The sequence below is a fragment of the Microtus oregoni genome, unplaced genomic scaffold, assembly GCF_018167655.1.
Source record: "Microtus oregoni isolate MIOR12 unplaced genomic scaffold, Mior012 000035F_ref0000213, whole genome shotgun sequence".
Taxonomy (NCBI): domain Eukaryota; kingdom Metazoa; phylum Chordata; class Mammalia; order Rodentia; family Cricetidae; genus Microtus; species Microtus oregoni.
The window spans coordinates 15,064,134-15,088,726 of record NW_024543094.1 but is presented as its reverse complement, the minus strand read 5'-3'; the positions used below and the strand labels follow the sequence as shown (position 1 = coordinate 15,088,726).

Here is a 24,593-nt window from a genome sequence, read left to right as displayed (position 1 = left end):
AGTTCCAGGCATCCAGGGCTACATAGAGAAACCCAGTCTCAAAAAACAAAAACAAAAATATCAAACAAACACACAAACAAACAAAAATTGTTAGTTGTTAGTTGAAACTAAGTCTGATGAAATGAGGGGAAAGTGTGTACCTTACACATAGGGTATTGCAATATACAATGCACCAACTGCCAAAATTTAATTAGCACCATAACAAAACTTGTCATAGAGTGAAATAAAGCAAGAACAATAAAGAGAGAGGCAAAGACAGAGTACAGCGGGACAAGAGGAGAGGCACAGAGCAAGAAGCATTACCTAGTTCCCTCCTATGGTAAAATAAGATGGAAATTATATTTAAATATTTCTAAATAAAAATATCTTACCTATATTCTTGGGTTTCAAAAAACTAAAAAATATAAAAGAAACAATTCCTAAAAATAAGCCTATTATTACAAACCAGTGAAAAGCAAATATGGAAAGTAAAAATACATTTGCACAGTTCTCCATTTTTCTTACAGGACTAACTACCTTCCCAAGACCAAGTCACTCTCTGGTCTGTGGAAGTGGAAGTGCAAAGAAGCTTCTGTGGAAGAGATGAAGTAGAACTCCCTCGGGCAGAATGCAGAGGAACCCCCCAAGCAGAAGTAAACTAAGGCCTACTATGAGATTCATTTACATGGTGTTGTTATTCCCAGGTTAGAAAGACTCAGGGGGAGACTAATCACAGATATACTTGCTGCATTGTGGTCTTGAAGCTATGTGTTATGTAAATCATCATACCCACTATAGATTTTCAGGAAAAATAATGTAAATGGGAGTCTATTTTCAGAAAAACACACCCAAGACCTACAGTAAGATAACCTATGTCAGCCGGGCGGTGGTGGCGCACGCCTTTAATCCCAGCACTCGGGAGGCAGAGGCAGGCGGATCTCTGTGAGTTCGAGACCAGCCTGGTCTACAAGAGCTAGTTCCAGGACAGGCTCCAAAACCACAGAGAAACTCTGTTTCGAAAAACCAAAAAAAAAAAAAAACCAAAAAAAAAAAAAAAAAAAAGATAACCTATGTCATTCAATTAAAATCCCAAGAAAGTAATTATCCCCCAATTTACCAGATCAAATAATTTTCCCAGTTCTATCATAAGTATTTCCATTTACCAGGTCTATCATATTTGAGAGAGAAAAAACAATAACTTTGCACTGTCCTGTTGCAATTAATACCAAGCTATCAATCAGGACGGCAAATATCACGTGGCAACAGCAGATACTATAGCATCAGATGCAAATGTAGTTAGGTAACTTGAAACTTTAACCCCCAAACCTCAAGATTAACACCTAATCTTCTGTAACAAAACTGACTTCAGACTTTTAGCGATTTCTGCTTACGAACTGAAAGAGCCAGACCCAGTGGCATATGCCAGTGTCCTACTACTCAGGCAATGGAGGTAGAAAGATTTCAAGTCCAGGCTAGCCTTGGTTACATGGTGAGACACTACCTCAGAAAAACAACAGAAATAATGTGAGGTCACTATCCTCCAGTGAGAGCAGGGCCATCTTTAAATACTTCACTAAACCAAGAGATGAATGAGAGAACCTGGGTACCAGTGGATGTCTCGCACATGGAAGACAGTCAGTCGTCCAGATCTTCACCCATCTGCAGTACAGCAAGCATATCTCCTGTTCATAACAAACACCTTTGCCTGCCTTGGGCCCAAGGTCCTTGGCATATTGCATAATCTTTTTTTTTTCAAGAATGATAAAACACTATTTTTATTTGTATCTCTATATATTTAAAAATTTGTAAAGAAGTTTTGTTACTTAAATAATTTGAAAGTATGAGTTTCATTTACAATCAATATATAGAGAAATCTAAAAGCAGTGAAATTTAAATGTCTTTATAAATGGCATGGGCCAAACAAAATATACTTATTTAAGTACAAATAAAATAAATATAGAGATAAAAATTAATTTTATACAGGAAGTTTAGGAAAAATTAGAAAAAAGGATAAATGTATAATATTCTGGTTGAATTTACCAAAATGTTTTAAAGAAAAACAAAACCTATATTTAAAATTTTTCCTATTTGAAATAAAATATTAACGGAGCGTATCTCTTCTACTTACACGCATATGCATTTTCAGTTCACCCATATGAATGATTACATAGTAACAAATGGCTGCCTCTAAAGGGAGGTGTTACTGACACAGGATGCTGCAACTGTGGTTAGATATTGAGGACTTTAGATTCCTGTTTTTTTTTCATTTTTTTAATTTATTTATTTATTAAAAATTTCTGTCTCTTCCCCGCCACCGCCTCCCATTTCCCTCCCCCTCCCCCAATATTGCATAATCTTAAACTCTATCTGACTCCTATCTTTACAAAAAGCATAAAAGGTGTCAGAATATCATCTTACTATATACTTGAATTCAACATCTGGCCAATTTCTTTAAGGTCTGGGTAGTTACATATCTGATCACCCACAGTCTCCCAACTATGAAATCTTGGCTCTCCTCTGTAGTGAATTCTCTATAACAACTCTATAACCAAATCTTATTTATGAAACATCCTCCAACTGTGCTCTTTCCTATGATCATTCTCCTTTCCTAGGATAGCTACAAGGAGGCCTATTTAGGTCTTTAGGGGTACCACATCCCTGGACACCTCCCCACTCAACAATACCAGCATTTACCAACTGAACCATCTTACCCTACACACTTTAAAAAACAAAATCCATCCATATCCTTCATCTTTATTGTTCACTAAGTTAAAAACCCCAATGTTTACAGTTTGGGCACAAACTTTGCTTTCCATCAATGGTTCCAAATTATAATTTCACGTAATACGTAGACTTTAATCTTTTAAGAGCACTAAAAAAGCTAACTTGAAGGGAAAAGAAAGAGCCAAGTAAAAACCTGGGAAACAGGAATGGAAAAGTTACAATATTTGGGGGCATTACACAAAAGCAACAGAAGAGGGCGCACTGAGAAGATGGAGAAACTACCTTGAACCTCCGAGAAGGTCACCAAAGCTATAGGCATCCTTGACAAACAATGGTTCAGCTTAGGATTTTTGGAAGTGATGATGGCAAAGGAGGCATTGTACTTCAAGGTTCAGATGTTCAACAGATGCTGGGCAAAGTCAAGAAGTCCCACGCCCAGGTCAATGAATAAACAGGGAATTTTCTTCAGGAGCTCTGAGACTATACATACATTTTAATTTATGATATGTTCAAGTTATAATATGTTCATGAGGATGTAACTCCACAGTAATTCAAAGGCATATCTGTAGCCACTCTTAGAATTTTTTAAGCAAAAGGTGATTAAATACCAAAAACAACACCTCAACTCAAACAACAGACACTCAAAAAATGGCCAACAAGATGGAAACCTAAGAAAGCAGCTCGATGACCTGGCAGTGTATACACAGCACAGCTTTCTCTACATGTGGATATGACAGTGTGTGCAAAGAAAACAATAAAGAATGTATTTACCTGCTTTAGTAATCATAAATGACAGTACTCTGATATAAGAAATGAGCAATTATAGAATATTCTAATGCTATGATCTTCATTATCCCTGAGAACTGGGACTGTTAGTTTAGATAAAATCCCTATAGTTCTGATCTTGAACTAGAGATATCTGTATGACTGCAATGGGTATCTCTAAGAGAGACATGGATATTAACATACACATTTAAATGTGCTCAACATCATTAATCTTTAAGGAAATACAAACTGAACTCACATTATCTCACACTAGTTAAGAAAGGCTATTACCAGACAGATAAAGCAAAGGTGTGGCAATGATGTGTGAGAAGGCAACTCTCATACACTGTTAGTGGGGACTCCTTAGACCTGGAGCTCAAGACCAGCCTAGGCAATGAAGAAGAGACCCTATCTCAAATAAGAAAGTAAAACAGAGCTCAGAAGTTAAGGCCACTTGCATCCACATAGCAGCTTATAACTGTTCATACCCCTAGCTCCAGGGAATCTGGTGACATCTATAGGGACTGGGCACTCATGCATACATACACACAGGCAGTAAACACCCATACACATAAAATAAAAATTAAAATAAATAAATGTAGCAGTTCCCTTTTAAATGTTTTGACTTCTTTTTTCTTCCCCAACCCTTGGTTTTTTGAAACAGGTTCTCTGGGTAGCCCTGGCTGTCCTGAAATTCACTGTAGACCAGGCTGACCTTGAACTCAAAGATCTGCCTGGGTCTGCCTCCCAAGTGCTGGGACTAAAGGCATGATGCACCACCACATCCAGTTAAATTTATGGTTTCTAATGAAAAAAAATTTAAGTGAGATCATTTTGCTTCAAATAATCCAGAAAAGAAACTCCAATATTTCTTTTTTACTCATGTATTTTCACTACTTACTATAAAACTGATATTTTAACTAAAGTTATTTGGCAGCATTTAAATACGATAACCATAACTTTATAAGAATTTTATTACATGGCCAGGTGGTGGCAACTCACCTTTAATCCCAGTACTTGGGAGGCAAAGGCAAGCAGATCTCTGTGAGTTCAACGCCAGCCTGGTCTACAAGAGCTAGTTCTAGGACAGATTCCAAAGAAACCCTGTCTCAAAAAACAAACAAGCAAACAAAAACAGAATTTTATGACATCAAATAAAAGTAAAGGAAAACAAATCCATGTTTTCCTGGGTCCAAATTTCTTGCCTCTTATTCATTTGTTCTAACCACTATGCTATACCTTAGTCTCATAAATCCAGTTCTCCTTCCTCCCCTTTGTTTTTTCGAGACAGGATTTCTCTGTTTAGCTCTGGCTGTCTTAGAACTCATACAGATCCGCCAGCCTCCGCCTCCTGAGTGATAGTATTAAAGGTGTGTACCATCACTGCCCTGCATAAATCCAATTCTTTTTTTTTTGCCAAATTATTTTTATTTCTTAATTAATTCTTTTTTAATTTTTATTTTTTATTGAGCTATACATTTCTCTCCCCTTCCCTCCCTTTCTTTCCCTCCCCTTCTACCCACTCCTGTGACCCCAATGCTCCCAATTTGCTCAGGAGATGTCTTTTTCTCCTTCCTATGTAGATCCATGTATGTCTCTCTTAGGGTCCTCTTTGTTGTCTAGGTTCTCTAGGGTTGTGGATAAGTCCAATTCTTAAAAGAACCCTTCCTCCTTAAATTATAAAGCAACTTAACTATTAAGTAGGCAGTCTTATGGGTAGTAGATAAGAAAACTGCAAAAATGTTCAATTTAGAAAGTTTAAAAGGTACAATGAACGTGGGCTTAAGTTTTGAAGCTAATAAAGATACCTGCAATCCCAGTGCCAGAGAAAGTTGTTTACCAGTTTAAGGCCAGCCTGGGCTACATACTGAAGCCCATGCTTACTTGGGTTATAGTATAACAACCCTAACTACATCAAAGAAAACAGGAAAGACCAACCCCCAAAACAAACAAACAAAGCAACTACACGGAGGGAGGGAGCGGGTCGGTGGACAATTCCAGATCAGCCACATGCCATGCACATGACAATATATGTAAAATCTTGGTTGTTAACTTAGCCTCTCTCTATCTTATTCACTAATATAACACTCATGATCACATCATTTTAAAAACCAATGATGAGCCAGGTGGTGGTGGCACACACCTTTAATCCCAGCACTGCAGAGGCAGAGGCAGGTGGATCTCTGAGTTTAAGGCTAAATAAATAAAGAGAAATAGAGAGAAATTTTTTAAAAATTGATGTACTGATTACTAATATATTAGTATCATTTTTTAAGTTTCTTCCTCTAATTCCTTGTTTCTTCTCAGCATTTGAGTTTCATCCATGTTTTCAGAACACAAGTACAAATTTTGGGTACTACTAAGTACAATAGGAGATAAAAACTTCACAGAAATACATGGGTTCATTTTCACAAGATGAAAGGACATGTCATGGATTCTTAGTACTATCTTCACAAAGATATCTTGGATATTTAAGTAACCACATTTATTGACACCAATAATAAAAAAATTCCAGGACCACCAGACTCAGCCTTTAGGAGACAGTAGAATTCTAGTCAATCCAATTATTATCTGGTCACTGTCCCACCCCGAAATCCTTCATTAATATTAGTATTTAAATGCACTAGTTACATTTTAAAAGTAAATAATTTCCGTTTAAAGCAGATACAACAAAAGTAGCTTTCTAAGGTAAAAAAAAAAATTATCACTAAACAATAAAAGGTTTAAAAAGAACTGCATCGAAGTAAGATTTTCCCAACAGTAAATAAAGGTCATAAACACAGATGATCGGGCTGGAGAGATGGTTCAGAGGTTAAGAGCACTGGCTGCTCTTCCAGAGGTCCTGAGTTCAATTCCCAGCAACCACATGGTGGCTCACAACCATCTGTACTGAGATCTGGTGCCCTCCTCTGGCGTGCAGGCATACATGGAGGCAGAATGTTGTATACATAATAAATAAATAAATCTTTAAAAAAAAAATAAAAAAAAATAAACACAGATGATCAGAGGCAGAGATGAGTAGCATGCTCATTGGCAGTGGCGGAGGTATAGCCTAGACTCACAGTCTGAGAGAACAGCGCTGGCGCAGAGGAAAAAGAGCAGGGACTTCTGAGAGGTCTGGCAGAACAGATGATGCCTTGCTCCATCACGAACACCCACCGATGGATCTACCACTCTCAACTCTGTACCACTAACTCCTGACTCTGGTCAGTATCCTCCACAAAATTTTTTTTCCCCAAGATCTTGTAGAGAAAGTGCTGAGCTAGTAAACACAGTCTGTCTCATAACAGGCTCAGACCAGAGAATGATGATAACTTTAAAAGTTACAGTGAAGGGGAGACAGACGGTCCAGCGGGTGGGCGTGCTTGCTGGGCAGGAACAAGTACCTAAGCCTGGATACCCAGCACCCTGTAAAACGCTGGGTAAAACATGCACACGGGTAACCCTAGTACTATGGGCTGCAGGGGAAAAAAGAGGATCACTAGCCGGTCAGGCCAGCCAAAACCCAGCAAACTCCAGTTCAATGTAAAGCCATGCCTCAGTAAGGGAATAAGGCAGACACTGAAAAGCAGGACATCTGACATCTTCCTCTGGCTTCCTCAGGCATGCACATGCCCGCACCCCAATTCTAACCATATTCACATACATCACACCACCTCCCAAGAAAGGAAAGCTTACGCCACGTACTTTCCTTGTCTACCATGACGACTGCCTATATGAATTGGCTTCGTTTTCAGAACAACGCATTACAGCCCCAGTACTTCTCAGGGGAACACACTGCACACTAGAGCTGGGGCCTAGCAGCAACCCATCAGTCCACAAGAAGCTCTACAACTACAATGCTTGTCCAGTTTTCAGATAGGCAGCATGACCACATGAATTGTAAAACACCTTACTCCAAGCTTAAGCCTAGTCCATGAAACAAGCACCTAATACTTCAAAGGCTAGGGGAACAAGAGATATACAAATCGAACTGTAAGAAACTGCAGCTTTGGCCATTCCTGGCTGGAAGGTAAATGATGCCAGCTGCTTTGGAAAAGTAGTATGGTTTCTCAAAAATGAGATATACACTAGAGTAGCAGATATGGCTCAGCAGGTTAGGGAGCTAGTTGTTAAGCCTGATGACCTGGCTGTGATGCCCAGGACCCACAAAGTTGAAGGAAAGAACCAATACTGATCTTTACACACATGCTGTGGTGTCTCTCTCTCTCTCTCTCTCTCTCTCTCTCTCTCACACACACACACACACACACACACACACACACACAAATAAAATATAATAAAGTAAAACTTAACATGTGGATGGGTTGCTCAGCGGAGAAGCATGTGCAAACCTCAGCACTCAACCAAGCAAGATTCTTTATTCTATATTTCATTCAAACACAGCATGTCCATTTCTGGGTGTACACACAAGAAACCTGAAGGCACAGACATAGACAAGGATTTACACTCCATGCTCACATGGTCCTAACAGCCTTACTCACAGAAAGCAGTGGTAAAAACAACCGAGTTCTATTAAGGTGCTGAAATAGATGTGGAATATGCAAATGTCACACCACCCAGCCTTAAAAACAGGATAATGCACCAGGCATGGTGGTGCCTAACTTTAATCCCAGCACTCCAGAAGGCAGAGATAGAAGGATCTCTGAGTCCAAGTTCAGCCTGGTCTACACAGTGAGTTCCAGGACAGCCAGAACTATGTCTCAATAAGCAAAAGCAAAAACAAAACAAACAGGACAATTTTAACCCACGAACACTGGAGACAAAGCGTAAAGACATTATGCTATGTGATAGGCCACTCACAAAGTATAAACACTGCATGAGTCCATGCATAGGACATTTAACCACTTCTAGTGGTACAGTTCTGTGGGTACCGAATATATTCACATTCTCATGAAACCATCACCACCATCAATCTCTACAATGTATTGTCTTCCCAAACACAGACTGTTCTCATTAAACATAAATCACCATTCCTTACTTCCCCCCAACCTTAGTAAATATGATTCAGTTTCTGTCTCTGTGAATCTGTTTAGCCTGTAAACCAGCTAGCCTTCCTTCCAGGCAGTCAGCTGCTTGCCTGCCTGCCTGCCTTCTTTTCTTTGAGACAGGGTCTCACATAGGCCTCGCTGGCCTCAACTCACCACGTAACCTCGGATGACCTTGAATTTCTGATCCTCCTTCTTTTACCTCCCGAGTACTGGCATTACAAGCACGTGCCATCACACCTGATCTTATACAGCACTTGGGGTTGAACTCAAAGCTTCCTATACAAGAAAGCACTCTACCAACTGAGCTACAGCTCCATCCTCTGTATAACCAAAAGTTTTAAATGGCCCAGAGGAAATTATTTCTACTCATCCTGAGAGGGAAAAAAAAGAACAAAACAAGAGAGCCGGGCCTCATATCAGCAAGTACTCACAATGCACTCATTATCCCCAGGCATACAGTGGTACATTCAGCTCTTCAGTAATCAAATAACAGGAGGAGAAGAGATACCTAAGTTTCTTTTTTGTTTCAAAGGTCTTCTAACTTGTGTAATACATGTACCAAGAAGATTCTGTGTGGTCACACTCTGTTCTCGCCTATCTACACGTTACAAAGGACCTTGATCACACCATGACTGCCTGATAACACCAGCCACAAGCATGTCCAGTAAAGGGTTAGAATAATCTGTAAATCACTTTAAAACGCAGAGACTGAACTTGTAGGATGTCCGTCCTAGTAGAGTATGAGAAGCTAAGGAAACGAAAACCCCATCAAAGCAGTCACTAATGCACGACGATTAAAGGGCACAAACCTTCTTGAGAAGACACGATGGGCGGCAGGTAATCGGGAATGTAGTCTTTTCTTTCCTCTGCATCTTTACTTCCGGGTTGAGGAAACTGAAGGACATTGTTCTTGCTAACAGGAAATGAAGGAATTTGATGTGGGAAGGTGACAGGTTCAATATTATGAATATAGTCCTCTAGTTCATGCAGATTAACCCCCATAAGTTGGAAAGCTTCACCAACATCATCCAAAATGGGGTCTGTTCGGCCATCTGAAACAAAGTCAAAAACAAATCATATCACTGGAAAGAAAAATCCACGATTATTTTCAAAATATTAAAAATATATAAAATACACAATTTGAAATGAAATATATTACTTATTTAAACCCTAGTTACAGGAAAAAAAATTTAGATTTTAAACAGAATATCACATTGTTTAAATAATACAAAGCTCACTGCCAAGCATGGTACACACCTTTAGTCCCAGCACTTAAGAGACAGGCAGAGAGCTCTGTGAGTTTGAGGCCAACCTTGTATATATAACAAATTCAAGGACAGCCAGTGGTATGTGGAGAACTGCCCTATCCGCCCCCCCCCCAAAACAACAAGCAAACAAATAACAACAGAAAAACCCAAATATTTTCAGTGATGCACAAAAAAGAAAACTAATACTCATCCTTCTCTTACTAAATAATAAACATGCATTTCACTTCTTCTCATTAAAGTCTTTGATGTAAAAACAGAACCACCTTAAATTCTACATGTCTCATAGTCTCAGTATAAAGAAATTCTGTTGCTCTCCAGACCCCCTTTCCTTGCCAAAGAGTTCAGATAATTTTTTTTTCCTCAACACTGTATTTTTACTATAACTCTATCAGTAAAAAATGGTCTCCTGCCTACTAGGTGTGGCCTTTAATCCCAGCACTAGAGACAGAGGCAGGTAGATCTCTGAGTTTAAAACTAGCCTGATCTACAGAGCGAGTTTCATTAAGAGACAGGGCTACACAGAGAAACCCTGTCTCAAAAAACCAAACAGAAGAATGGTCTCCTTTATCCTCGGAAGACATTACAGCAACCCCAGTGGATTCTGGAACCATGAACAGTACCAAAGTCATGTAAACTACAGTTTTTGCCTATGTATAGCTTAACTATGTTAGATTTTAATTTATACATTAGGCACAATGGAACATTATAACCAATGCCAAAACAGAAAAATTGTGATATACTCTTTAAAGTGATTTAAGGTTTATGAATTGCTTATTTTTATAATGTAATATCCATGACTAGGGTAGCTAAAAGGTTATTATGATGTGGCTCAACATGAGTGATTTGTTGAGACAAGCTCTAGATATAGTATTCACTGACACAGAATTCATTATGTAGCACAGGTCAGTCTCAAACTCACAGTGATCCTCCTGTCTCAACCTTCTGGATGCACAGGAGTGAACCAAAGCTCAAGGGAGCTTTGGAAGGTAAAAGGAAGATAAAGCAGGGCTGTGGCTTCAAGTGCTACCGACTTGACATGTCACTGGCAGAACAACTTTCTTAGAATACCCTTTCCCAGGACACAGACTGATCGTATTCATATTCTGCATAAATTCTAATGTTCTATCTGATTGGAGCACACTGACTGTATCTGTATTACCCTAAGGTGGGGCCAAAATAATATAGACACTCAGGAAATAGTTGTCCAGTAAATGAATGAATCATCTACAACCCTACAATCTATAACTGTCTACTTAAATAAGCATTTCTAACAAGTCACCAAACCCAAATGGAAAATAATGAACCTGACAATCATATTCTCATAAAGGAGGGGAGTCTGGAGGGATGAGGAAAAGAAAACTATTCAGAAAAAAATGGGTATTTCAGAAAATGGTTCACATCAGATGTCATGGCCCACGCCTTTAATACCAGCACTTATGAGGCAGAAACAAGTGGATCTCTGTGAATTTGAGGCCAGTCTGGTCTACAAAGAGTTCTGGGACAGTTGAGACTATGTAGAAAGACCCGAAAATAAAACACAATAGAAAAAGAAAGAGGTTCACAGTAAAGCACAATGATCCCTTGGCCACTTTGGAAAGCTTAAATTCATGACTACTTTGACATAAACGGTAACTATGTATTCAGGGGATATTTTGAAAACCAAAAAGGTACACAACATTTAGCTCAAGAACTAGGTATCAAAATATAATTTATCTTAAACATAACAGTAACAATATACTCAAGATCTGTGGAAGAGGGTCTTGAAGGCAAAGAAGCAAAGGCTAGAAAATCATTCTGCATGGCATATTTTTAAGGTGCCAATGAATGAATGCCACTGTGGAATTCCCTGGGTAGGAAAATAAGCACTCCAAAACAATGCATTTTAGGAACTCATTCAGTAAGTAGCTACTATTTGTAGACTATCCATTCATTTACTAGACAACTGTTTCCTGAGTTTCTATACTATTTTGGCCATACCCTAGGTTAATACTAATACAATCAGGATGCTCCAATCAGCACATTAGATACTTATGCAAAGTATGAATATAATTTATTTGTCTCCTGGGACAGGGTACATACACACACACAATTAGAAAGCAAGATGACAAACAGCGCATGAGAAACATGCAGAGGATTATGACAGCTGATAACACAAATTCCCCAGAGCAAGTGATAAGTAAATTTCAAAATGTAAGTGGTACTGCTGGTGGACCAGAAGGACAGTCAGTAAAACAAGGCATGAATGGGAGTGGGGAGCTTCAAATGTGCTGGAAAAGGCAGGCACCACAGCATGGTTGCAGATTAGTAGTTAGGCTGACAGAAGATAAGAAAAAAATACGAGCTCACAAAGGGAACTGTGCATTGCTAAGATTTTTAGAAGGTAGCAAACGGAACATGATCAAAATACTTTTTAAAGGATGATTGACAGGATGTGATTTTTATCATGGACAGGATCTGATTATTTTGATAGGAATGGCATTTGGAGTCTTAAAAGTACAAAGAGTCTATAGGTCTTAATTTAGCAGACCAAAGTACTTTATAAAACACATTAATTCTACAACTTACTACCTTAAAAGCTGTATGTGGGCTGAGTGGTGATAGTGCATGCCTTTAATCCCAGCACTTGGGAGGCAAAGGCAGGTGAATCTCTGTAAATCTGAGGTCAGCCTGCTCTCTACAGAGCTAGTCCCAGGACAGTCAAGCCTACACTGAGAAACCCTGTCTTGAAACCGCTGCGTCCCCTACCCCCATCATATCACGCAATTTAAATGAATGGTGTAACTCCCAATACAACACACACAAACACAAACACACACGCATGACTTCACACTTCAATAAAAATGATCTGTAGTTTCTTAGAGACGTTTACAATTATTAAATACTCCCCGGCTAAAGATACTATTGGGCATTCAGTTAAAAGCCAGTAGCTATGCAGCCCTGATGACCCGGGAAACCTTGCAAATCACCTATAATAGCTCCCCTCACACTTGGCTCAATACTGACATAAAGGCATAAAGGGGGAACTCCGTGCGTAACTAAGATGCTAGTCAAAGTTATTCAGTGACATCGACAAAGCTGGCCTTGAAAAGTAGCCAGCGGAGATGCTGTCTGTGAAACGAACAGAAGAGAGAAAACGAGAGGCGACGACCCTGACTGAGCAGAGCTGTCAACGAGTCTATAGTTAGGAGCTCCAGAATGGCCAGCCTTGTAAGAAACGGCCGGTAGACGGAGCGCCTGTGACAAGTACTTGTAGTAGTTTGCGGGCAGGGGAGGCAGAAGACCAAGGTGAGCGAGGTGGAGAGCATTCTGGGGTGGCTCTGGCCGCAGCCGACCCGAGACAATGAGAGAGCGCGCAGCTCCATGGCAGGACCAGGAGAGGTGAGTGGGTGTAGAGATGCAGGCAGGGACCCTGCTTCCCGGCTGGTGGCGGGAAGTTAGCGGATGAGGAAGAGGCACTTAAAGGATGACTGGAGTTCGCAGGGGACGGTGGAAACCCAGGACCATCGGAGTCTTAGAGGATCGCCCATCCCGAAGCCGGATTCGGAACGCCACCCCTGGAGGGGACGCCCAAAGGGGCCCGAGGGGGGAAGCGGAGGTGTCACTCGTGACCGGCTTGGAGGCAGCCCTCCCGCAAGCCAGCCCCAGTACTCACAGAGTTCAGAGTAGCGATGGCAGCCTCGGCCCAGCTGCTGCAGATAGCGCTGCAGGACGTCGGTGAGGAGGTGGCAGGCACTGAGCTGCACCGAGTCCCAGCCCAGCGCCTGGCAGATCTGCGCCACCGAGACCCTCAACAACGACCTGGAGTAACTCTCGCACATCCCGCTGCGTGGACGCCACCGCAGCCCTTTGCTGCCACTGCTCTCCAGCCCCGCCGCCTCGTCTCAGCAGAGCCCCCGATTCATTCTCTGGGGGCCCCGCGCCGGGGAAATCGTCCCCTCTCCGGCCCCGGGCGACCACCTCAAAGCCTCAGCAGCACGGAGCGCGCCAGCCTGAGAGCCGCCATTTTGGACTCGCTCCGCCTCTCGCTGGACGGCCGCCGGGGCGAGGCAGCACAAGCAGAATGCCGAGAGGGAGGAGGTGCAGGCTCCGCCCCGTGGGAGCGGAGCGATAGTCTCGAGATCGACGCTAGGGCCTGGAGGGCCTGGAAGCCGGCCGGAAGCCGAGCGACTGGGCGCAGGTGGAGTCAGCGCCTCCTTGACAACAGGTGTCACGGTCCTTCTCTCCTGGGTGGCAGCAAAGTAAGAGGGCAACGTCGGTCCACGGGCAGACCAGGGAGACGCTGCGCGACCCTGGACCAGGAAAGAATTAGCATTAATAATGTTGGTAGAGATTTAAATGTGAAACGAGGGAACTGGAAGTTTAACCTCCTTCCTAGAATGCGGATTCGATTCAGTCTTCCTTTTCCAAAATAAATAATCATATATACATACATACATACATACATACATAATAGGATGTAAGATAATATCCAAAATGAAACAGAATAAAAGACAATGATCGCTTGCCACTCTGAAGTTTGAATGAAATGCAAGGTGTTCACTCAAGAGGCTGAGGCCAATGAATCATGTTAGAGTGTAGCCCGAGCAACCGAGAAAGACTTTATCTCCAAAAAGCAAACAAAGTTAATAAACTGAAGTTGTTCAATGCTCTTCATGAGAGAGCTGGAATTAAGGGGAAGGAGGACTCTGTGCTCAATTCATGGGAACCGACTTGCCCCCAAAGTAGTGAGCAAAATACATACCATTTTAGTGCAGGTTTCTGTTCTTTCTTTTAAAATAGCTAAGCTCTCGTTCACAGTATGCTACAGAGGTTGAACACTCATTTAAACCCTTGAGATTGGCTGTGTCCAGAGAATGATTGCCTTGCCTTCCTCAAAACCTTCCCCTTCCCCCAGCTCTAGCGGAATTTTGCCTGGATGTTTGTAACAAACTGAGATGTTTTGATAAAATAGCTTGGTTTAAATATTGAGGTTTTTTTTTTCCCTTTGTCTTTCAATTTTGTTATGTTATCAGGACTGTCACTAAACTCCCGGGCTGAACTGATCCTTTCACATCTGCCTCCATGACAGCTGGAACTTCAGGTGTCTGCTCGTGGACCCTGGTTACCAGGAATGCAATATAAAAGTTCCAGTTCGTGTCAGGCAGTGGTGGCACACGCCTTTAATCCCAGCACTTGGGGAGGCAAAGGCAAGTGGATCTTTGTGAGCTCAAGGCCAGCATAGTCTATAAGAGCTAGTTCCAGGACAGGCTCCAAAGCTACAGAGAAACCCTGTCTCAAAAAAAAAAAAAAAAAAGAAAGAAAAGAAAAAAGAAAAGAAAGAAAGAAGAAAAGAAAAGAAAGAGAAAGAGAAAAAAGAAAAGAAAGAAAAAGAAAAAAGTTTCAGTTTGCAAGCCAAACTAATCCAAAGGACTAGTTAGCCTATTCAAATCTAGTTCAGCTATACTCAACCTATGAGTTGCGGGTGGTCTTGGTTCATCTACTTAACTCCTTAGCTGTGCCTGCTGTACCTAACATTGTATATTTTGTTTTGTTTTGTTTTTTGTTTTTGTTTTGTTTTGTTTTTTCGAGACAGGGTTTCTCTGTGGTTTTGGAGCCTGTCCTGGAACTAACTCTTGTAGACCAGGCTGATCTCGAACTCACAGAGATCCGCCTGCCTCTGCCTCCCCAAGTGCTGGGATTAAAGGCGTGCGCCACCACCGCCCGGCCTAACATTGTATATTAGAGCTATAAGTTTATGTGGCTCCTCCAGTGAATTCTTTCTGGGTAGGTATGATGGCTAGTCTTAGTTGTCTACTCTACTACATCTGGAATTCTCTGAAATCCAAATAGCCAGGCACATATGTGAGAGATTTTTCTTAATTAAATCATTTGAAGTCGGAAGACCCACTTCTAATCTGGATCTTTGAGGTGGGGAGACACACCTTTAATCTGGGTTGCAGCTTCTGCTGGCAGCCTCTATGTGGAAGAAGGCAGCTTGCTCTCTCTCTGACTGCTTGCCTTCACTCTGGCTGGCAAGTGCATTTTTTCACTGGCAGTAGAGCCTCTTCTTTAGGATCCTGGCCTATACTGAAGACCAGCTGAGACATCCAGCTTCATAGACTGAACAACTACTGGATACATGAACCTTCTGCTGGTAGACAGCCATTGCTGAACTAGCTGGACCACAGCCTTGAAAGTCCAATGAGTCTGAATATATGGTGCTTTTGACAAATGACAGTCTGTAGGGAAGCAACAACATACTAGGTCCATTGGTACTTCTGTCCCCAAGATCTCAGGAACCTGTTTGGTGCAAAATCTCTAGGACACTTTTCACTCCTAGCATTACTTGAACATTTTTATTTTTTGGTTTTTCATAGCAGGGTTTCTCTGTAGCCCAGGCTGGCATGAATATTGAGATCTGCCTGCCTTCGCCTCCCAGGTGCTGGGACTAAAGGCGTGTGCCACCACACCCAGCTCATTTTTATAACTATTTGATAACATTTAACACTCCCTTAATTTGAAACTCATACCTTGGATTTTACCCCCACTGCTTCTTTATTTGCTTGTATGTGGTGGAAAAATTTCCAAACTACAGAAAACCTGAAATAAACATAAATGACTTCGTCTAGATTTGCCAATTATTAACATTTTACCACATTTACTATATGTGAATCTATTTTTAAAAGTCTACTTGTACTCACTTTTTCCAAGAACAGTTTGAAAATAAGTTGCAAACCTCATGACACTTAACTGAAAAACTTGAGCATTTATCTTCCCAAACCAGCATAGTTCCCTGTATCGCCATATGTATGACCATATGTCCACAACTTTGGTTTCCCAGGAAGCCAAGAGTGGGATGGAGCGAACACTACAGCAGGTTTATCCAGGAGGACTCCTGGGACACCAAATGAGGGAGGGAAGGAGTGGGAGCCAGGCAGATGCACTGTCAAGGAAGCCTAAGTCAATTTCAGAGTGCTTGCTGCATCTGCCGGGCCTTTAAATTGCCAATTCATAGGTCACTTGGTTTAGACTTTCCAGGAAAGGGTGTGTGATCTTAGGCCAAGGTGCTGTTTAAAGCTGAGTCATTCCCAAGGAAGACTGAAGTCCTTGCAGCCCAAGGAGCTCTGGGTAGTGTATTATGACATTCAAAATAGTCCCACTGTTTCTGCTCTGGTCTCCCTCTTGGTATAGGTTTGATGAACAGCTTCCATAGGTGGTGCAGGAATCCTGAGAACACCATTAACAAGGAAGAGTGGGAGATGTCACCGTTCTTCCTACTGCAGATGGCCCCACTTCTGCTTGCAGTGGCTTTGCATAGACCTCATTGTTAGTGTTTGGAGTCCTTGGTTTCCATATTCTTCCTAGAATGTGACTGCTGAACTTGTCAATTTACCATCAAAATTGAACAACAGCACCCAAACAGACCGCTAGTAAGGCAAATAGTGCCCGTTGCCCACTGTAATAACAGTTCAACCATCTTTTTTTTTTTTTTTTTTTTTTTGAGGCAGTGTTTCTCTGTAGATTTGGGAGCCTGTCCTGGAACTAGCTCTTGTAGACCAGGCTGGCCTTGAACTCACAGAGATCCAGCTACCTCTGCCTCCTGTCCTGGGATTAAAGGAGGCGTGCACCACCACCACCCGGCCAACCATCTTCTATAATCAAGGTCAGCTGCTTGGATGGTGACTTCTCTCTGCTGCTTTTTCTTGGCTAAAGTACCCAAGTAGCACCTTTATTGCCTTTATTCTAGCAGGACTTTTACTGTGTCCCCTGGTGAAAGTGCCCTATTTTGGATACTAGACCCATAAGCTTAGAGAACTCTGGGTTGTAGGGATTGGAACCTAAGCCCCTGGGAGTGGTGGCAAGTGGAGAAACTTCAGCCTCTACCCATTATTATCTGCCTGTTGAGAACCCAGCTCCAAAGAAAAGCTATGAGCTAAAGTATGTACAGCATCCTCGGAGTTTGTTTCCCATCTCCACAAAGTATTCTCTATAATCTTGTGCTTTAGCAATCTATGAAAGGCCACAACATCAGAAAGCCAGCATGGCAGCTTCTGAGTGGTCTAGGGCATTAACAGTGGATTCATACCTGATGCCTTTCCCAAACACTCTGTGCTGTAAAACAGGTCTTGTGAACTGTTGCAGCATGACATGGGTCACCAATTGTGGTTCAGATGATAATGGCCCCCATAGGGTTACATATTTGAGTAATTGTTCCCCAGTAGGTGGAACTGTTCTAAGGAAGGATTAGAAGGTGTGAATTTGTTGGAGAAGTATATCACTGGGATGAAATTTAAAATTTCAAAAGCCCATGCTATTCCCAGTTACCATTTCGTCTCTGCCTCGTGCGTGGGGATCAAATGTAAGCTCTTAGCTACTGTTCCAGTGTCATGGCTGCCTGCCTGTTGCCGTACTCCCAACCATGATGGCCATGGACTCTAACCTTCTGGAACTGAATCCCCAAGTTAAATACTGTCTTTCATAAATTGCCTTGGACACAGTGTCTTGTCAATAAAAAAGTAACCAAGACACCAGTGAATCAGGAACCATGAGCAGAAATGTCCACTCCAAACATAGAGTATGTATCTGTTTCTTAGGAATGCAATGGCTGCTCTTTCTAGGATTGAAAGGCAAGATGCAGTCACCTTGTTCTCTTTGGAAAGCCTCAAAGGTTTCTGGTTTTGTTTCTTAGTTTGTTTTTGTACTTTTGTTTTTTGAGACAGGGTTTCTTGTGTAGCCTTGGCTGTCCTGGAACTCGCTTGTAGACCAGACTGACCTCAAACTCAGAGACTGCCTCCTTCTACCTCCTTAGTGCTGGGATGAAAGGCGTGCACCACTGCCACCGCCAGAGACTCTCAAACTTCTATAACACAATTCTGCAGCCTGGTGGCTTAACCAATGAACATTGTCTTACATTCTGCAGGCCAACATGCTTGGTTGTCTCTGAGACCTTTCTCCCTGGGTTACAGACTGCTGCCTCCTCTTGTAGTGGCATTTCATTTGTATTTTAATAAATAAAGCTTGCCTGAAGATCAGAGAGTAAAACAGCCCCACTGGTCAGCCTTACGGACCAGGCAGTGGTAATGCACACCTTTAATACCAGTAGCCACACTAGTTGCCATAGAAACCGGGTGGTGCATGCCTTTAATTCCAGCCCTAGAGAGGATTATAAAATGGGAGGAGACAGCTCTCAGTCAGTCTCATTCTGAGATTCCTGAAGACAGGATTGCCATTTCAGACTGAGGTTGAGGTAAGAGCCAGTGGCTGGCTTTTTTGCTTTTCTAACCTTCAGGTTGAACCCCAGTTTCTCTTTCCAAGTTCTTATTAATTGTGCTTCACTTGGTGACCTTTTATGACCTTTGTCTCTGTATGTGCATCCCTTATTTCTCTTTCATTTCTTAAAGGACAGCTAGTCCAGTGAACCAGAACTCCATCCTTATAAAAGTTTAATATTACCATTTTATTTTATCCATTAAATTTATTTGTGTGTATGTGTGTATTATGTATGTACACATGCACATGCTCATACATGCCACATTATGTTTGGAGATTAGAAGACAACTTTTGGGGATTAATTCTTAATTACATTTGGGTCCCGGGGATCAAATTCAAGTCTTCAGGTTTGGCTGTAGGTGCCCGTACCAACTGAGTCATCTTGCTAGCTGAACATTATTTCCTTAAAGACCTTATCTCAGCTAGGTGTGCACACCTTTTTAATCTCATCGCTGGGGAGGCAGAGGCAGGTGGATTTCTGTGAGTTTAAGGCCAATGAGACTCTGTCTCAAAGCAAACAAAACAGCCAAAACCTAACCCAAAAGACCTTACCTTCAAATCCAGTCACATGCTGAGGATGGGGTTTCACAATCATATTAGGAGACACAGCTAGCTCAATTTGTCACAGAAAATCAGCTTTGGTTTCTGTTGCAAGAAAATGCCCTAGAGATTTGCAAAGCCCTTGTTCCTTTTTTTTTTTTTTTTTTTTTTTTTTTTGGTTTTTCGAGACAGGGTTTTGGAGCCTGTCCTGGAACTTTTTTTTTTTTTTAAATATTTATTTATTTGTTATGTATACAATATTCTGTCTGTGTGTATGTCTGCAGGCCAGAAGAGGGCACAAGACCTCATTACAGGTGGTTGTGAGCCACCATGTGGTTGTTGGGAATTGAACTCAGGACCTTTGGAAGAGCAGGCAATGCTCTTAACCACTGAGCCATCTCTCCAGCCCCCAAAGCCCTTGTTCCTAATGGAGCAGCTTTAACTGACAGTGACCTCATGGTACAGTCCCATTCCGCTTGTGACTCCATCTGCCTATTAAGTCACTCCCATCCAAGAAAGAAGCTTGGCTTTTTCTCCTCCCCATCAGCAGGATATAAAGAACCGTAGTGAGACCATTGTTCTTGGTGAGGAAAAGTGCTGGTAAACATGAACAAAGGCAAGGCGGGGCCGGCCTCCCTCCTCAGGTAGTTTGCCTGTGCCGTGGGCCCCATCATAGATTCTGGATGCAGTCTTATCAACTGTGAGGGGGAAAAGTTCAGAGACAGATTCTGTGTATTCCTGGTGTCTTGGCACTCAATATGGAGACCAGGTTGGCTTTGAACTCAAAGCAGCCCTCCTACCTCTGCCTCCATGCCACCATGATCAGCCTAGTGTGGAAAGTTTTGACTTGCTAGTTTTATCACACTTAGCATGTGGTGAATAGTACTGGCTTTATAGTTACTACTTGCCATCCACATCCAGACTCTTCATCTCTACTTTAGCCTGGTAGCATGGTAGGTGTTTCTCCAAAGGTATGTCTAATTTTTACCACATGAGACCATGTGTGTTCCCCTGCACTATACACACAGCATAGCACACATACCATGGCCTTACTAGAATCCCAGTGTTCTGCCTTGTGGTTTACACTTTAAGGCTTGTCATCAACTGCACAGGATCACTACCCATCTCAGGTGCCTCTAGTACTACTGGTACTACTGTCTGCTATGGTAGTGGTATTCTTGAGAGATGCCTGAACTTAGGCCGCCCTACCCTGTACTGGACCTTACCTCAAATTTAGGGCCTTTTATACCATCTGTGTTTGGTTCATGGAGAATTTCTAAGTATGGCACATTCTGCTTCCGGAAGCCATAGAAGCCACCTAGCATGGTGCTTCTTTATCCTGGAAGGTGTAAGAGGCAATCCTTTACTTACTCGTGACTTTGTAGATGTACCCCTTTGAGTCAGGCCATAAAACCCCTAAAAAGACCCCCGAGTCTTTGTAGACTCTCTCCCTCTCTTCCCACCCCCCTTTGGCATAGCCTTGGAGGTCTGTTGATTTCATCTCACTGATAACCATCTAGTATAGAGTACTGAGCAGATAATCAATAAACATCTTTTGCAACAATTCATCTTCCTATAAAATGGGGCAGTCTACAACTCAGTATACTAAATTGAATTTCTCCTTTTTTGAGACAGTCTCACAATGTAGTCTGGCCTGGAAGTTGGTTAACTCGAGACCCTCCTGCCTCTGCCTCCGGAGTGCTGACTGCTTGGCTGAACTATATACTTCAAAGGGTGTTTTATGACAAGTGGCTTGTATCTCAGTAAAGCTGCTATTTTCAAATAGGAAGTTTGGTAGCAGGAACTCTCTTCTCTCTCCTCTGTGTCTGTTGGTACTGGGACTGAACCTATGATGTTCCACTTGCTAGCACCAAGCTATAAACCCAGCCTATTAGCATATGATTTTAAGTGCAATAAAACTTAAATGTCTGCAGAAAATTTTTAACTTTTTCAATTTTGTTTTGTGTATGTGCATTAGTGTTTTGCCATGTGAGGGGACTCCCACATCAGCCATAGATTTTGGGTCCCTTAGAACTGGAGTTACAGTTGCGAGCTGCCATGTGGGTGCTGGGAACTGAACCCGGGTCCTCTGAAAAGCAGTTAGAGCTCTTAATCACTGAGCCATCTCTCCAGTCTTGTCTGTAGACAGTTTAATAGGACACAAAAGCAAAGACTTCTGAGCCCCAGTCCCTATCACTCTCTCTTCATAGATGAAAAGAGCCAAGGATAGAATGACAAAACCTTATATTGAGATAAAAGCAGTGCTGAGCTATATGTCATCCCAGTTGTTGGTAAGGTTTGGGCAGGAGGATCAAGAGTCCCAGGCAGCGCAGCTGCATCTGTAAGTTCAAAGACAGCCTCTAAAGAGTAAGACTGCCTTTCAACACAAAGGGGGCTGGAGAGATGGCTCTGGCTGTTCTTGCATTGGACCCTGGTTCAGTTCCCAGCACTTAACACGATTGCTCCCTAACTCTCCTCAGACTAATAATAGGCAGCAAAAAAGTTATTTTCCAGGCGGTGGTAGCACACACCTTTAATCCCAGCACTCAGGTGGCAGAGGCGGGCGGATCTCTTTGAGTTCAAGGTCAACCTGGTCTACAAGAGCAAGTTCCAGGACAGGCTCCAAAGCTACAGAGAAATCCTGTCTCGAAAAACAAAACAAAAATTTATTTTACCCACTAGGATTAAGAGGGCCGGAGAGAGGACAAGAGGAAAACATCAATTCTGAAGCTGAAGCCTTGCCCCTATGTACCAGTCCCTCTCCAGTCCTAGGAAAAGCCAGAGATTTGTTTTCTGGAGAATTAACAATAGTTTGTCAGTCATGAGAGTTTCGCTTGTGCAGGTGCTAGCCAGAATTTTTACTGTGGTTGATCTCTTAGCTGCTTCTCTACCCTGTACTCCACAACTAACCTCAAAGTCTTCACTCTCCAGGAAGAAGTTGGGAAAAATCTGCTAAGACCTAAAGATACTTACTGATAAGGGTAGCGGTCCAGCAAACAACCCAACTATCTGATGGCCACCAATATATTCACAAGTACAGGTTTATGATTTACATATATGGGTTTTCATCTGCACACCAGAAAAGGACATCCGATCCTATGGGCCCAGTTATAGATGGTGATGAACCACCATGTGAGTGCCGGGAAACTGACCTCAGGAACAAGAGCTGGTGGATAAAACAGGACCAAGCTGCTAACCACGTTTTTGTTTTTTAAAGGATTGTACAAAATAAAACAAGAATGAATGTGCAGCAGAGATCTTATATGGCTCATAAGGCCTAGGGTGTTTACCATATGGCTCTTGAAAGTTGCCAAGCCTCGGGAACATGAGAACTAGCCACTATGCAGGGAAAACAAATTGAATTATTAATAATATTTAAAGTTAATGTTTTAAGGAATTACAAGAATACTGAGGAGAGAAATGATTGCAGTAGATTTACTGGAATTGCAAATCAATGTAAGAAACAGCTTCTGAAAAGCAGAGAGGTGGCAGGAAGAATCCATCGATGAAATGGGGGATGAGAATATCGGTCCTCTACCATAGGTTCTTTTCCTCACTCGGTTCCCGCAGCTGAAGCTGAGTGCTCAATACAGTGTACATAAAGGGAGGGTTCACCAAGACCCTCATTCAGAATTATCAGGACAGAAACCTAAATGCTTTCAGGGGCCAGGGGTGTGGCTCAGTACTACACGACTGGCTTACCATGGGAGACTGTGTGTGTTCCCCTGCCCTACACACAACACAGAGCTTTCAGAACATATCATGGATGACACAGCTCCAAGACTTGGACAGTCATTTGGGAGCCAGTGACTAAAGCCTACAAATTTAGGGAAACCAATTGCTATCCATTCTCAGGAAGAGACTGCTACATGAGAGGACATTCAGAACGCAGGCCTTCGAATGTGTGTCACCAAAATAGAGCAGGAAATGAGGCCCTGTTCAGAAATGCCAGGAGAGCTTGCCATGCAACTCCAGCCTTTTCAATGAGGTTTCATACAGATAATCATAGTACTTTGCTCTTTCTTGTTCACTCTCCCCAGGGCCCACTTCACATCCAAGAGCTCCTGTTCTCATCACAAACATGTTTTGATTTCCCATTACTGTTTCCTTCTTCTTTGAGACTTTGCCTTCCCACTTGATCCCTACTCTACTTTCATATCCTATGCATGTGAACTGGAACTAAAATTGAAACCATGAGAGGAAAATATGCTGTCTTTCTGAGTGTCCCTCACTCATGATTCCAATTCCATTGTGATGGCTATTTCCTTTTATTCATCCATCTGTTGGTGGACATCTAGATTGGTTTAGTATCTTAGCTACTGTCAACAATGCAGCAGTAAACACGGTATGCACGGTACCCAACACAGATTTCCTAACCCGGCTGGAAAGGAGTCGCGAGGAATAAAACTGACACAGCTTACACGGTCATCATGGAAAGGCCAGATCTCTCTTCAAAGATCTCTCATTTATTCTCCAAACAGCTTATATACCCTCACATCAATAGAGCGGGAACACATTAGGCTGTCTCCTAGGCAACCAGGTGCCTGGGCTCAGGTCACGTCCACATCTAGCAGTCAGGTAGGCCATGAATTAGCATCTCTATAAGACATCCTCCAAATTACAAAGGAAGGAAGCACCAAACATCCTGACCAGTTTCAATCAACACCTCTCCTCAACACCTCTCCTCAGGAGATCTACATCCTTGCTATTGTTAGGCAGAGACATCTTGTTTGCAGAGCTACAGTGATCAGCTCAGACCAGGCTAATGGCTCTTGTGCCATACCGAAATATGGGCCTACATTAAGTTATGCCAACAGACTGCTTGGGATACACAGCCAGGAGTGGCATATAGCTGAAGCATATGGTAGTTCTGTTTTTCCTTTTTTTTTGAGGGACCTTTATACTGATTTCCATAGTGACCTTAAGTGTTTTATTTGAAACAAAAAGAAAACCCCACACATTTTGGTATGGCCAATATAATACATGGAATCACTTTAGACATTCAGATTTATGCCACAAGTACGCAGGTTCTCAAGGAGACCAGAATATAGACTGGATCCCTGGAGCTGAAGTTGCT

At 42.1% G+C, this 24,593-nt stretch overlaps 1 protein-coding gene across 1 annotated transcript in view; it reads right to left on the bottom strand.

Annotated features, from left to right (window-relative positions):
- Window positions 1-13,731, bottom strand: part of Taf3 (TATA-box binding protein associated factor 3) — a 154,756-nt gene extending 141,025 nt beyond the window's left edge. The window contains exons 1-2 of the mRNA XM_041630806.1: window positions 13,380-13,731; window positions 9,269-9,511 (exon numbers count right to left, since the gene is read on the bottom strand). Coding sequence (XP_041486740.1) covers window positions 9,269-9,511; window positions 13,380-13,545 — 409 coding nt within the window. The 5' untranslated portion in view covers window positions 13,546-13,731. The remainder of the gene's footprint in view (window positions 1-9,268; window positions 9,512-13,379) is intronic.
- Window positions 13,732-24,593: the final 10,862 nt, after the last annotated feature.